At 33.5% G+C, this 16,296-nt stretch overlaps 2 protein-coding genes across 2 annotated transcripts; both read left to right on the top strand.

The window, feature by feature from the left end:
- The first annotated feature begins 1,362 nt into the window (after positions 1-1,362).
- LOC131152186 (phosphate transporter PHO1) lies at positions 1,363-13,003 on the top strand. Its single transcript, XM_058103902.1, has 15 exons — positions 1,363-1,685; positions 2,372-2,488; positions 3,222-3,447; positions 4,645-5,032; positions 6,801-6,849; positions 7,847-7,918; positions 8,301-8,430; positions 10,144-10,267; positions 10,795-11,044; positions 11,160-11,264; positions 11,360-11,404; positions 11,674-11,826; positions 11,938-12,216; positions 12,375-12,511; positions 12,678-13,003. Exons 1-15 carry the CDS (start codon positions 1,443-1,445, stop codon positions 12,766-12,768), a joined length of 2,409 nt encoding a protein of 802 aa, XP_057959885.1. The 5' UTR covers positions 1,363-1,442; the 3' UTR covers positions 12,769-13,003.
- Positions 13,004-15,580: 2,577 nt separating this feature from the next.
- On the top strand, positions 15,581-16,090 carry LOC131151270 (uncharacterized). The gene is made up of 2 exons (XM_058102523.1): positions 15,581-15,885; positions 16,006-16,090. The coding sequence occupies exons 1-2, from the start codon at positions 15,581-15,583 to the stop codon at positions 16,088-16,090; spliced, it is 390 nt and encodes a 129-aa protein (XP_057958506.1).
- Positions 16,091-16,296: the final 206 nt, after the last annotated feature.

Here is a 16,296-nt window from a genome sequence, read left to right as displayed (position 1 = left end):
GTGACTGCTGCTAATCATCACTAAAAGTAGAGCAATAGTGACGACTGTAAAATTGTCGCCAAAAGTAGGACAATAGTGATGTTTCCGAACCGTCGTTAAAAATAAATAACAGTAACGATTTTGAGACCGTCACTAATAGTATATCTTTAGTGACGATTTTAAGCCCAAAAATAGTGTCAGTTATAGTGACGATATTATACTTTTGGTGATGGTCAAGCTCCATTACTAATAGGCCATTAGTATTGACGGTTTCCAAAATCGTCACTAATAGTGAGTTGAAACGACCGTTATAGTCACTAATCCATAAGCATTGCTACGTTGTCACCAATAATTTATAGTGACAGTTTTCTATTATTAGTGACGGTTTTAAATTGTCACTAAAAGTATTCTTTTTTGTAGTGAGAGGTGACATTTGGTAGAGGAACCACATACCTTACGCATGAGCCATTTGAGAGAGAAGAAGAAGAAGAAGAAGAACAAAGATGGAAGATGTTTTTGAAAAACATGAATGCGGTACCATGATACTTGAAAAGCATGTATATGGTATTCATAAGTTATTAAAACTTTGATACGATCACCACTTATAAACTTATTATTCACCTATAAGTGGAAAAGGTCATCTTTTACCCCCTTTTTTTTATTTATCAAAATTCACTTATTCGAGGTTTAGAAGTTTGGAATGTGGACATTGGATATGGATTTGTGTTGATTTGGATAAAATGTAAATCAAATTATGCTTATTAATTTTATTAAAATCCACTCAAATTCAAATCATGGACTCAATCAAATTCATGCTTGCATGCACTATTTCTTTTACAAAAAAAAAAAAATCAACAAAATACTGTTTTGACTAAGTATTTTTTTTTTTTGTGTAACCTAAAAATCACTTCTATGAGCAAATACTTATTTTAAATGATAAATATTATTAATATTTTTTTAAAGTCTATCGATCCGCATCTTAAAAAATCATCTCATTCATCGAGAAATTATATAAGGGACCACCCCTTTGCGTGTCCATCTACCTGTATTTTAAATATTAGACATATGATAAATTAGTTATATTAATTAATATCAGAGGGGTCAACTTTTAATAAGTATGTAATTTAAGAAACAGGGACGGGGGAGCTCCCAATAATTTCTTCTATTCACCATGCCCCAAAACTATAACGGGCCCACACAACAAGAGTCGTGTTTATGTCTCTGCTTCTCGCTAACCTTTTCAAACGTAAGACCACAATGACAAGCATTTTTCGTATCTAAATTAAAAAAAAAAAAAAAAGTTTGACAAGCATCTCTCTCTCTCTCTCTCTCTCTCTCTCCACCCACACATGTATATATAAGTTCATTTCTAGCTGCTTCTCCCTCCCTGTCCATATATCTGATCACTCATGGGGCTGTGGGTTTTCTGAGCAGACCCAGAAATCTAGAGAGAGAGAGCTGAGATGGTGAAGTTTTCGAAGGAGCTGGAAGCACAGCTAATCCCAGAATGGAAGGAAGCCTTTGTGAATTACTGGCAGCTGAAGAAATACATTAAGAAGATCAAGCTCTCAACATCAAAACCCCCCCACCCAATTAAGCCCTCCTTCAATTTCCCCTCCTCCTTTCTTCTCCATCCCTTTCGCTCTCTCCACACACACATCTCTGAAAAATCCCAACACAAATCTTCAGATCACATCATTCAGCAGGTAAAATCATTTATAAATGCATAGACAGAGTTTAATGTTGTAACTAATAAGCATGCATTCACTCATTCTCCTACGGTCTTCGTGTTTCATTAGCTCATTTTTCTTAAAGTTTTCTGATGAGTGGAGCTCTCTTTTTTCTCTTTTACCATGTCCCGAACCTCTAAATATGAAACACTGAGATATTTGAAAAGTTAAAAAAGTTTTAAAGATTTTCTACCCACAAACTGAAAAAATAAAGTATTTAGCTCTTTTGCTGAAAGATTTGAGAGCTAGCTAGCTAGAGAGCTAGCTAGCTAAGAACATGCAGCTAATTAATTTATTAAGATGGCATGCAGTTTATAATTAATGAGTTGCAAATTCTCGTTTTTCTCTGTTCTTAATTGATTTTAATTTGAAGAAAAAGGTATGACGCCAGAACGAACCCCGCGAGTTTAATAAACAAGTCCCTTAACTTTTTAGGTGGCTTTAATTAGCATATGTGCGTTTTGTAGTCTCTCATTGTGTCACGAAATTAAGCATGGAAATGGTTTGGTTGGTTAATTTGTGTGATGCATGAAATCATCGTGAGCAACAGAAAAGCACAAACGTTATACACCCCTCGAAAACAACAAAAACCAAAAAGAACCAATCCAATACACATGAAAAAAGACAACGCTTAAAACCTGGTAGAAATTATTTCACTGCAGGTGAAGTCAAAAAGTACTACAGACGCTGCCGATGAAGAGCGAGAACCTAAAGATGAACAAGAAGAAGAGCATCTGCATGAAACTGAACTCCGTCAGTTCTTTTCTAAAGAAGATGAGGTACGTCACACTTTTTAACCTTTCACTTGTTTTAAGAAAATGATACACGCCCCTTCTCACTCGCTAACTTTACAAACACATATCCCCAATTTGACTAGATGCTCATTTGTGTGTGTGTGTGTGTGTTTTTTTTTTTTTTAATCCTTCACATCAAATTTGCTAATGATTTGTCTAGGGCTCAAAATAGTACACCATTTCCAATTAAAAATACATGCTTGAAAGATTATTGGAAAGGCTAGCTATCGGAAGCCCCCTTTGTTTTTAGCTATTAATGACTTATAACTAGCAAAATTTGATAAATCTGTACATTTGGTAAATAGAAACATGCATAATATGTCATCATAAATTTAATTTATGAGAGGAAAATGTGTTATTTCTTGCCATGAAACATTTGATTTTGACTTCTCAAGTAGTATTTGTAACCTAATAATCATAAGTTGTCATACTTAGTACAAGTCTCGTGATTAGCACACGTGAGCTCGCTTGCATTATTTTAATGGTTTCAAACAGTATACGACACTTCATGATAGATGGGTTATGAGTTTTACATAGGTTAGTTTACACTATTTTAACAGTTTTAAAACTACACAACTTTTCGTGATAAATGAGTTGCAAATTTTATGTACATGCATGGATTGCTCTAAAAGAGTCACAATCTACTTTTCCTTTCTTATTTATGTTAGTTTATTGGCTATTTGGTGTATTGATTGGGTAGAGAAATATTGGGGTGCAGGTGGGATATTTTTTTGAGAATCTGGATGTAGAGGTGGACAAAGTGAATAAGTTTTACAGGAGCAAGGAGAGTGAGTTTTTGGAGAGAGCCGAGATTCTAAATAAGCAACTTCAAACCCTTCAAGACCTCAAACAAATTTTATCCGATCGACGCCGAAAGTCTACTGCAGGAATCTTTCCCAATCATTCTTACTCATCATCTACTCGAAGCTTCGGTTACACCTCAGGTTAGTCCACTTGTATTAGTGTTCATAAGGGCATTATGGCAAATGCACTCCATAGTGGTCTATGAATGGTGGGACTAGATTGGATTATGACTATTGTCTAGGTCAAGTGATATTTTCATTAAATATATTAACTGAAAAATTCATTCATTCCATTCATATACATGTTTATTTAGAATATATATCACTCGATGAAACTATCGAAAAATTAAATGCCTTTCACATACTAAAAATCATGAGTATTCCTTAAATTGGTCTTAAGTCGTATCATTATTCATATATTTTAAAGTTTTCTTATTTTTAACCTACTCAAAACTCACACAACCGAATTTATATAAAAATAATCATAATAATAATTCATTTATCATTTTATACCGATATAGTCCTAGACCCTCTCAAGTTTAAAATTTGCTCGTAGAAATAAAAATAGATGGAGAGATATTTCGCACTTCCTCCCTATTCCTTTATACATAAGAAAATGTACCCGTTGTGCCAGAGCACAGGTAAGCTCCATTTCCAAATATTGAAGAAAACATGCATGGACAGTGGCCGAGCTTTCTTCTAATTGCCCTAAAAAGAGGAAAATAATTAACACAAAAGGTGATACATCCATGAGAGAGAGAGAGAGAGAGAGAGAGAGAGAGAGAGAGAGAGAGAGAGAGAGAGAGAGAGATTCATATTATTATATCATATAATAGTAAATGGGTGGCGTGGGAATATTAAAGGTAGCCATGGTCTTTTGGTTATAAAGTGCGGCCTGCAGATCTTAACGTGTGGGATATATTTAATTATATTTGTATATATATGACCTCACGCAGTAGTACTCCATTCCATAAAGCCATACCCACTTTCTGTTCTGATCAGAAAATTAATGACACTGAGATCAGATGGTGTCTGCTTTTTCCACTGCCTTTCATGGGCTTTTAGCGCACAATGCGTGTCCATATCTGTATAATTAACCACACACCCCTTGCCTACTATGTCCGCACTTGAACAAATTTTTCAGCATTGAGATACCAAAGATAGAAACAAATCGCAAAAAGAAGTTATTTCGCAAGTTAGATATGATTTTAATTTTTTTGATTAGCTAAAATTTCTCTAATTAAGATGAATAGATCAGTAAGTTTCGTTGCCGACAATTTAATACAATGTACACTTAAAAGAATTTAGATACACAATGCTAAAAAAAAGAAATTGCAGAAAGCCCCGGGGAGCCCAACGGAACACCTGGAAACATCGCACCGGCGGAGGACGGAACGGCGGCGGCGGATGAAAGGAACTGCGTCAATTTGGCGGCGTCGGCCGCGAGAGCGAAGACGAGGAGTGGGCATAATATGGGGAGGATTGGGATGACAAGGATCGAAATTCCGGCGACGACGCCGGCGCGAACCATAACGGCGGTGACATCCATGTTGTGGGAGGAGTTAATCGTAAACAATAATAATAATAATAAAAATAGTCCAAAGAAAGATAATCAAGGGGGGTCGGCAGATTTCATAAACAGAAAGAAGATACAGTGTGCAGAAAAGATGATCAGAGGAGCCTTTGTGGAACTCTACAAAGGCCTTGCTCTCCTCAAAACTTACAGGTACTACTTCAGTATTATTTTCTTTCACCTTATTTTGCTCATGCCAAAAGAAGCCTTATAGTTGTGGAAAATAATTTTTATTCTTCTATTTTCATTTTTTAAAATCATAAAATTCCATTTATTTTTTTAAAAAAACCAAATAAATGAACAATATATATATATACATTTCATATATAGAAATAAAAATAGATAAATTATTTCATAAACAAAAACATTGTTATCTTTTAAAAGTGAGATAAAGTATTTCTAAAAGAACTAAATTCAATGAAAATTAGACAAGATTATATACATTTAAAAATTTTATATTAAGTAGTTTAACATTTGAACTTAACCAAAAGGTATCTGATTAAAAATAAATAAATGAGATGATATTATTATTAGTAAACAAACTTAATTACGATAGTTTATTATTAATTTTTTAAAAATATCTAAATTTTTAAGAATTGTGAAAATATTTTACATAAGATTATTCACATGTAATGGGCATGATATATTTAGATTGACCTTAAAACTTATAGGTGGAGATCTAAAACTAAGATGAGTGATGCATACCATCTAAAAGATAGTGTCATTATATTTGTTTAGGTGTATTGCATCTACAACTTACTAGATTTAATTAGGGCACAAAATAGCTCACAATTATTATTTGTCATCTCTTACTTTTTACCGTTAGAATATGCCTAGCTAGCTAATTTACATTCTCACTCAAAATTCTTATTTTGAAAAAGGACATAAAAAAAATTCACTTTAGGAAATCAAATCTGCTTTTGAAAAGAAAGACATCTTTTATTTACTTTAGAAGTGCTTCTCCTCCCCATGAATTGATGTATTGGCATGTTAACATTGTTACCATATATGTACATTCATGATAGTTGGGAAAGTCCCAAAATAGAAGGGCTTGTACATGTAGTGTCCATATGCATATATATATATATAAGCGGTTATACACAAGTCATCATCCACGTTATATAAATGTTGATGGTCGCTTTTTTAATCACATTTTTCTTCTACGTAACCTTGAAATACTTATGTTTTATTTAATTTGTCAAGTTATGCATGTGTTTGTGTGTGCGCGTATAACACATGATTTTGCTTGTCTTTTTGAGTTGTTTATAATTATTTCCATCTTGGTATAACATGGTCTTTCCATTACATATTAAGAATCAAGCAAATTCACCTTTTGTGAGGCTCAAAACGGCAAGCAACTCATCATTTCTCATCACGTAACCTTTCACCATTAGTATAATCCCTCGCTAGCTAGCTAACTTGCATTCTCACTCAAAATTCTTTTTTGAAAAAGGACAAGAAGAAAAAAATCAGTTTAAGAAATTTAAAATTTCTTTTAGAAAGGAAGACATCTTTTATTTACTTTAGAATTGCTTCTCCTCCCATGAACAAATGTATTGGAAGGTTACTATCATTACAATATGCACATTTCATGAAAATCCCATCCACGTAAGTGTTAATGGTCACTTTTTTAATGACATTTTCTTGAAGACGACCTTGAAAAGCTCATGCTCTACCTTAATTTGCACAATGCATAGATTTGCTAGCCTTTTGGGTTTTTATTTTATTATTATTTTTGTTCTAGTCTAATGTGGTCTTTCCAATAGATATTAGAAATCAGGTAGATTCACCTTGTACGAGGCTCAAACAAGGGATTGTGTGAGCCTAAAGAAACACCACGATGAATTGGGATGAGAAAGACTATAAACAACCCATGAGAAAGTTAATTAACCAACTCTAATGAATTTCTTATTTTTGTCAGCTCGTTGAATATGGTGGCATTTGTGAAGATTCTCAAGAAATTTGATAAGGTTTGCTGGTACCATTGTATAAATTGCTGAGTTTAGTTATAGTTCGGTGTGAATTTTATTGAGCAAAATCCATATAATAAAAATAGTCCATTTCGACTTTTGAAAAACTTGGGAAATATCGACTCAAAAATAAAACTCTTATATTCTTATTGATTAAAAATAAAGAATGCATTATATAAAAAGAAATTCAACTTTGTTGTCTCTATTACAATTAAAGTCATTTTGTAAAAAAAGTGAAATTTTTTTTTCATGCAGGTCTAAACAATAATGCCTTTTTTACCAAGACGAGCTAGCTAGTATATAAACCAAAAGTCTCGTATTATTTCAAATATGCATTTCAATGTTTTCATAATTATATTGCATCCATCAAAATGGGCTATCCTCAAATATCATATACACATGCACGTGCATACATATATAAGTATATTAAAATACACAATTATTTTTTCTTTGATTTCAAAAACTCAATTCTAAATTTGCATAATTTTAAAAATCGTAATTTAAAGTACACATACATACGGTCCTTAGAATCTGGAGAAAAATATTAGATATATACATATAATGAAATCATGTTAATTCTGATTTATACACTTAGTATATCTATAGTGGCATTATATCTTCACATTATATGTAGTTTCAAAATGGTCATCTTCCGTGCATAAGCTTGTTCGATATTTATAACTAATTATTTACAAATGAAATAGATTGGAGATGATACTTGTAACAAAAAAATTGGAACACCCCGCAATTATTCTTTTTCTAATCTCCAATTTAAATTCCACCACATAACACAAAAATTTATATACTCTAAAGATAAAACTTAGAAAATAAAAATACAATCCCTTAAATCTAATGGGATATTATTTCATTTATTTTATAGTATGTTCATTTTAAATATTAGAGAAGACTATATCTTTGCGCGCACTATGAACTTATCAACCAGCTTGTACTAGAATTTTTTTTCTTATTTTTTGGATTGTTCATTTTTGGCAAACAGGTATCAAACCAACAAGCATCAGCAAACTACCTGAAAGCAGTAAAGAGATCCCATTTCATTAGTTCTGATAAGGTATTGAGGTAGTATTTTTTTTAATTAAATAATACTTAGCAATGTTTGGAAATATAGATTTTAAACTTGTCTGAATTTGAACGAAAGTCAGCGCAAATTCATATAATACTTTATTGAAATTTATATAAGTTCATGTCCAAAATTCAAACTCGTAACTCCTAACATGAAGGTCCAAATTAGTCAGAGGAGCGGAATAGTTGCTCCCGTAAGTGTAATGTCTTAATTAGTACTTTCGATTCGTATTGAAGGGAGGAATCAGATTTTCAAAGATTGTTTCAATTAAAAACTAGACCATTGTTTGTTTTCTTAATTTTATAGTGTTTTTATATTAGAATAAGTAGCACTATAAACATTTATTAAATATATTTTTGGATGTGGTAAGGTGGTGAGACTAATGGATGAAGTGGAGTCCATATTCACAAAGCACTTCGCCAACAGTGATAGGAAAAAGGCAATGAAATTCTTAAGACCCCAACAGCAGAAAGATTCTCACATGGTCACCTTCCTTGTTGGTACTATCTCTCTCTATCCTTTTTTTTTTTTTTGGAATGAAAAATAAAGAGGAAGCTCATTTTTCCTTATATTTTCATTCTCTATTAAATATTTTTAAAATGAAAGTTTGTTTTAATATGATTTAATTTTTTTTAAAAAATTAAATATTAATAATACCTAAAATCAAAATTCTATTTGTGGATTTGATATATATATTTTTTCCTTACTTTCTTCGTTAACCAAACATGAAAATGTAAATTTCTTGATATTTTCTTTTCCTTCAATATTTTCTGAGTTCCAAAAGAACCTAAATAACTACAGATTCAAGTTCGTAACCAATAATAGAAAATTTCTGAAATTCTATTTGAAACTTAGAAAATATTAGTTAAGCAAAAACAAAAAAAAAAAAACAAAGGAAAGCAGGTACTCTTTTAATTTTAGTTATTAAGAGAACAGTGAAAATTAAAATAAAATATATAACAAATCAATGAACAAAAAATGAATTTAATACATTATAAATATTTAATTTTCTTTTAATTTTTAACTATATTTTAATAAAATTTTATTTTTAATATACTTAATATGGATAAAAATATATAATAAAAAATATTCCTTTATTTGAACAAAAAATTTCATCCACCCAAAACTTAAACAAGTCAAATATATATATATATATATATATATATATATATATATATATATATATATTCCATTTTTAAAAATGGTTGCAACATTGAAAATGGGCTCAGATCATTGGAGCACATGCACATCACATTGGCCTTTAATTAGTTAATCAAAGTATCATAGTGCTTTAACACAAAAATTAATTTGTGGCCAGTAATTTGGCAAGTGAGTGGAAAGGGTGTGTCAAACACCAAACAAAGTAATCACAATGAATCATCTAAAGTCAACAATAGTCAATAATATAAAGTTGGCCACAAACAATAGCACATCAAAATGTATGCACACAATACTTATGTGTGAAATAATTAAAGCAGTGGTGTCCATTCTTCAAATTTTTTTTTTTAATTTTTTGGTATTATAAAAATATAAAATAAAATTATAAAAAAAAAAAAAACTCTAAACTTATTATGAGAACTCAAACTATTAGAAGGATACGTCATATTTAACATGAATCTAGACATTAATCATAATTAAGATTAAGTTGAATGTACAACACCTTCAAACCAAAAAATTGTAATGAGAACTTATTTTTGACTTTTCCATTAAACTTTATCCTCTAGTAAGGAAATAACGAAAATTTAATGAATTCGAATCTCCATGTGTTAACTTTTAATTGAATGGGCTAGCATCAAATAAACATCATGCAACATTGACCCATTTATTCAAGTAAACTTCACTAAATATTAGTGGACTAGAGCTATAACTTGAAGGGGTTATAGCTTTTCATTTGAAATTAATTTTTTTTAATATTCAAGTTTAACGGGGTAGACAAGCAAACCTATCATTCTAGTGAATTGGTCAAATGCCCATAATGTCACGAGTTAACGAGCTCAGTCACTAGAATAATGTGCTTGTCTCTCTATCCCTATATATATATATGAGTGAGAAAAAATGGTGTTTGAGACCTTTTGGGCACTGGGCCAATTCACCTAACAAACGAGTCTACCCCGGCCCTTTATATCTCTACACTTAAATTCCTATGTGCGTGTGTACAACCAACAAGAATCATTACTAAGGTTTCATCTTAATGTTGTTGCCCCATTTTGCAGGGCTGTTCACAGGTTGTTTTGTGACTCTATTTTGTGTGTATGCAATCTTGGCACACTTAACTGGATTGTTTTCCATCCGAACTAATCAACCAGCCTACATGGAAGTTGTATACCCTGTTTTTAGGTACTCTTTATTTCTTTCTTTCTTTAAATTTTTAGTTTTTTAAAGTTTCCTATTCCCATATTGCCCACTTTTTTTTTTTTTCTATTTTTTTTTCTCCTCATATTTTAAGAATTAAAAAAAAAAAATACTTATGCTGCGTTTGGGTGCATGGATTTCAGACTAAGAATTTGGATTTGGGTAGATTTGAATAAATTTCAATACAATTTTATATTATATTTTATCTAAATCCAATACAATGCAAAATCCAAAAGATTATCCAAAGTTAGCATATGCAAGTTACCATTTAATAATTATATTTTCCAAGCATAGATACATAGTTTATTCGATCAACTAATTACAATGTTGAATTTCTAAAACACTTTTATAGCTCAATATAAAGTTTGGAGTGGTCAAACATGCATTGATGCACATAGTGTGTGCCGTGATGAAGGGTTGAAAACAAAGTATTGTACAGATCAATTTTAAAAATTATGCATTATGAATATGTCTTATGGTCATTAATGTTACTCATCTTGCATACGTTGCAGCATGTTTGCATTGCTAAGCTTGCATATATTCATGTATGGATGCAACGTGTTGATGTGGAAGACTACAAGGATCAACTACAACTTCATCTTTGAATTCTCTCCCACCACAGCTCTCAAATACAGAGATGCATTCCTCATATGCACCTCCTTCATGACCATGGTGATTGGAGCCATGGTTGCCCACCTCATTTTACGTGACGCTGGGTTTTCTCCCCAACAAGTTGATGTCATTCCTGGACTCCTCCTTCTGGTAATCAGTGAATATTAATTTATGGCCCTTTGATCTCACTTCCAAACCCTTCATTCTTTTCTTCACGGGATTCTGATGCGAACAGTTTTGCCCATTTTTCACTTGTTGCTTTTAGCTTTTCATTGCCCTCCTCATTTGCCCATTTAACATCTTCTACCGCCCAACTCGATACTGCTTCATACGAACCTTACGCAACATCGCTTGCTCTCCCTTTTATAAGGTAATTTTTTTGAGCTATTGTACTGCACAGTGATATATAGGAAGCAATCAATCTCTGAAGTATTTTTGGGTCTGAAACACTATGCATCTTTGCAGGTTTTGATGGTAGACTTTTTTATGGCTGACCAACTCACTAGCCAGGTACCAGTTTTAAGACTCAAACTATCAAACTATCACAGTATGTTTGGTTTACATAACGAAATGGAATAGGAAAAGAAAATAAAATTTTGAATTAGTGGAGAGTATGATAAAATCAAGTCATAAGTTTGATTTCATTCCTCTCATTTATGTTCCATTCCTATGTACGTACCAAATGAGCTGTCAGTTCTTCAAATTCACCATATTGCCATTACTTAGCATGAACCCATAATTGCTAGTTATTGTTAATTGTATTCATTTTCAATGCGTAGATTCCATTGTTGAGGCACATAGAATCCACAGCTTGCTACTTTGTAGCTGGTAGCTTTAAAACCCACCAATTTGAAACATGCAAGTCTGGAAAGCCATACAGGGAGCTTGCTTATGTTATCTCCTTCTTGCCATATTATTGGCGTGCCATGCAGGTAAGCATTTCAAAATTACTCCTTCGTGACTTATACCAAAACCCTAATTTGAGCCTATAAATTAAATTTCCCCTAACACACAGTCCTTTGATTTGTATTTATCATCACTAGTGCGCGAGACGATGGTTCGATGAGTGTGACACGAATCACTTGGCCAACTTGGGGAAGTATGTTTCGGCCATGGTGGCTGCGGGCGCTCGATTGACGTATGCACGACAGCCAACCCAGTTGTGGATGATCATAGTTCTGGTCACTTCTGTCGTTGCTACACTTTACCAATTGTACTGGGACTTTGTCAAAGACTGGGGACTCCTTCACCCAAACTCCAGGAACCCATGGCTTAGGGATGATTTGATTCTAAAGAAAAAAGGCATCTATTACATCTCCATTGTGAGCTCTAGCTCCTTGTCTCCCTTATCTCTCTCTCTCTCTCTCTCTCTCTCTCTCTCTCTCTTTCCCTATTGCACACATTACAATATTTCTAGCTAATATTTCAATTGTATTTGGAAGAAAAAGTTTTGAACTCAAAGTGAGGCATGGAATTGTAGGTCTTGAATTTGGTTTTGAGGGTTGCTTGGGTTGAGACAGTAACCCGATTCAACATCGGGATGTTTGAGTCACGGTCCCTGGACTTTCTTGTGGCTTCTTTAGAGGTTATTCGGCGCGGGCATTGGAATTTTTACAGGTACTTAAATGGCAAGCAGGAGAAATTAAACCAAGACTTCTTTTGATCAATCTATTTTATAAAAACTTTTATAGCCAAATGAGTTCCTGGTGGATGAACAAAAGGCAATGAGCTAGACATGAATGATCTTCTAACTCTGACATATTTGTACTGTGAAATTAAATAGGTTGGAGAATGAACATTTGAACAATGTGGGCAAGTTTAGGGCAGTGAAGACTGTTCCTTTACCATTCAGGGAGACTGATTCTGATGGTTGAGAAAGTTGGCAACACAGATGTATATATACTTTCTGCAAGCGCGGGAGGAGAAAGAGATATCCCCATTTTACTTTGGCAATGCTGTAGATTATTTCCCTCATCAAGAATTTGGACTGTAAGGTCCATGGCGTACTCAAGAAAGAATGCAGCTAAGGACATTTGATTTTGTAACTTTGTACATTCATCTATTTTTAACTTTGATTCAATAATAAAAATGTAATGTCAAATTTTCATCTTTTTTGTTGTGTCGGGCACCCCACTTGTGTCAAACACCAATACTACAACTAATGCTATTGAAAATATAAAGAACTAAAGCAAATGCAGAAACTAATAATAAAAGACAGTAAAAAGAACAAGACAAGAATTTAAAGAGGTTCGGTACAAAATTACCTACGTCCTCGGGCGCTGACGATCAATCCACTACTTCTTGACAAAGTACAACTTTGAGGTGTGTTTTACAAATGGAGAGTTGAACTCTTTATATAACTTCAACCACAAGTCCGAAAAACACTTCTCACTAATGTGTGACAAACAACGAAAAAATTCAAAATAACTTTTTCTACTCATGTGGAACTATTCTACCAATATGGGACAAAAAACAACAAATCTCCGCCTTGACGATAAATGCAACAAATTTTTCAGTCACCAACATTTTCTAGAGTTCCACATATTATAAGTATGAAATGCATGTTATACATGAAATGTGCTAAAATGAAAATGTTATATGAAATATGCTGCATGTGAGTGTTAATGCAACTATAGAAACAAAAACAGCTAAAAGATGTTGGGACTAACACAAAAACAGTTAAAAGATACTGAGACTAACACAAAAACAGCTGAAAGATGCTGGGACTAACACAAAAACAGTTGAAAGATGCTGAGATTAACACAAAAACAGCTGAAAGATGCTGGGTATATTATGAAATGAAATGAAAATGAATGAAATGGAAATGAAAAGTGAAATGTGAAAGTGCCACGTAAAGTGAAATGTTATGAAATGTCAAAGCTGAGAACATGAACAGATGAGAATTACAGAATAATGACAGACAAAATAATGTATTATGGTAATATCATTATTTATGCTTGTAGAACATGTTACGTTTAGGCGGGTTAAACTCTTCGCTTAAGGGATTGCTAAGAAAGGCAAATTCCCTAGTTAGTATCAGGTGTAGCAGTAGGCTGCATACCATACTAGGCTAAAGGAAAACTACTTATATGGGCAGGTAGATTTCCCTATTCTCGGGAGCCTACACTGGTAAACCTTTAGATGAACTGTGTGAGTATGAGATTTCTTCTTCACCTGAGGGCTTACTGAGTAAGGTATGGGCGGGTAATCACCCCAATCCTTGGGTATTCTCGTGGGTAAAATATCTTGCATGTGATTGATTAGATTCAGAAAATGATTTTAGAAATTATGTTAAAGATCTGAAAATGTTGAATTTTATGTTGATTATAATCTCATGTTGGCCACACGTTGATTTAATATATTGTTTCTTCCCTTACTGAGATGTGTCTTACCCCGAATACAATTTTATCTTTTTTAGGACTTCCACAAGATCGATCTTAGAGAGCTCGAGGTTATTACAACATTTTTGAGTTATAGAAAAGGGAAAGGGTATAATTTTGATGATATTTTTGGGATGTAAATATATTATGATTTATGTTTTATGTTTTAATTCTTCTGGGTTGTGAATACTGGAAGTTGTTGGTTATGTTTTTGGATATATATGTGGATGCAAATGGTTGAATGGATTATTATAGAATGTAAATAGAAGTAGAAAACTTTGGTATATTATTGATAGAGGATTGTAGTTATGTTTTTCGCTGCATAGTTATTAATGGAATAATAGGTACAGGAAAATGAATAACATGGCACCCGGGTCCCACAAGGCAGGTTCAGGGCACCACAAAGCATGGTTAATCAGGTATAACGCACCGGACCGGGTTTATGGGTTTAGGGCATTACATTTTGGTATTAGGGCCATAGGTTTTGGGATTCTTTAAATTTAGGAATGATTTATACCAGAGTATAGGAAATAGTTAGGATGAGGATGGGAAATTGGTAGGTTAGGTGTTGAGAAGTATAAGATTTTTTTTTGTAGTTTAGAGGCGGAAATACGTCAACGATTTCATGTGATTTTTCTGAAACAGTCAACGGCCTCAGAAAATCCACAGTAAACCTTAGATGATTTCTTTTCTGAGCTTTGAGACTGGTCCGTATATGGAGAACTTGGATGTATATTGGATTTAAATTTAATGATTGTGTTGTTAAAGTTATGATATGGGATTCTTAACTCTTTCCTGTCCTATTTTCATGATGGATCCTAGGGATGAGGATGTAGGGGCTAAAGGAAGAGATGACTCGGAGACTTTGAGTGAAGAGGATATTGATACCTCTGTGATGTTGAGGGGTATGGCCCAATAAGTTAGGGTAGAAATGAGAAAGGATTCTAGAGAAAAGAACTGTCCAATTGCAGATAAGGGCAGTAGTATCAAGGAGTTTATGAGGTCGAACCTTCCTACTTTTTAGGGAGGACCTGATCCAGTGACTACAAAAAACTGTGTTTAGCAAATAGAACAGATACTGGAGGTACTTAGCTACACGTACGAGTAGAAGGTCTATTATACTGCATTTAGAATGACTGGTGATGCAAAACACTGGTGGATTTCTGTGAAGCTACTAGAGGAGCATAGATTGGTAAAGATAACTCTCACATGGGAGAGATTCAAGGAACTGTTCTTTGATAGGTATTTTCCCTTATCTGTCAGAGAGAAAAAGATTAAAGAGTTCACTAACCTGACTTAGGGTAATATGACTATTAGGGAGTATGCAGCGAAATTTGTGGAGCTATCACACTTCGCTCCATTTCTGATCCCGAACGAGGTCAAGAAGGCCAGGAAATTTGAAAAAGGCCTGAGACGCAGAATCTACGAGTTGGTGGTGGGATTTCAGGTCCAAAATTTCTCAGATTTAGTATATAAGGCTTCAGTGCTGGAAAAGAGCATCCAGAGCAGCACAAAGCCTACAAAGCATAAGAAGAGGTCTGCACCATCTAGTTTTCAAGCTGAGGTTAGTCAGGGATCAAGAAAGAAAGGGAAAGAGGCAGTCGATTCAAGGCAAGAGGCAAGAGATCGGGGTTATCTCGGTTATCAGGATAGTCAGTCTTACCTCATATGCCAGACATGTAATAAGAGGCATAGGAGTGAATGCTAGTTTCAAACTCCTGGCTATTTCAGGTGCAGTAAACCGGGGCATATTAAGAAGATATGTCGGGAACCGTTATATGTTGTAGCTGCACAGAATCAAGATCGAGGAAAATAGCCAATACCACTTGGCAGAGGTGGTCCAACACGAGTTTGCTTGTTGATTTAGCATAAACCAGAGAATGCTAGAGGAGCATGTATGGGTTTATGTTTAAGATAATAATGATTTAGTTTGACAATGAATGATTGAGAAGTTTATGTGATCATATATGTGCTGAATTGTGTTAGATGTCAATGGGTAATGAATTCAAGTAATGTGAAAGG

This window comes from Malania oleifera, chromosome 3 (assembly GCF_029873635.1).
Source record: "Malania oleifera isolate guangnan ecotype guangnan chromosome 3, ASM2987363v1, whole genome shotgun sequence".
Classification (NCBI taxonomy): domain Eukaryota; kingdom Viridiplantae; phylum Streptophyta; class Magnoliopsida; order Santalales; family Ximeniaceae; genus Malania; species Malania oleifera.
Note: the sequence above shows the minus strand (reverse complement) of the source record. Positions and strands in the feature narration are given on the sequence as shown.

Excerpts from the sequence above, each read along its gene's own strand:
- LOC131152186 (XM_058103902.1), top strand. The coding sequence starts at position 1,443 with ATGGTGAAGTTTTCGAAGGAGCTGGAAGCACAGCTAATCCCAGAATGG. Across the intron at positions 10,268-10,794 it reads GTTGTATACCCTGTTTTTAG|CATGTTTGCATTGCTAAGCT; the intron begins GTACTCTTTATT and ends CATACGTTGCAG. Across the intron at positions 11,827-11,937 it reads ATTATTGGCGTGCCATGCAG|TGCGCGAGACGATGGTTCGA; the intron begins GTAAGCATTTCA and ends TATCATCACTAG.
- LOC131151270 (XM_058102523.1), top strand. The coding sequence starts at position 15,581 with ATGACTATTAGGGAGTATGCAGCGAAATTTGTGGAGCTATCACACTTC. Across the intron at positions 15,886-16,005 it reads AAAGAGGCAGTCGATTCAAG|GTGCAGTAAACCGGGGCATA; the intron begins GCAAGAGGCAAG and ends TGGCTATTTCAG.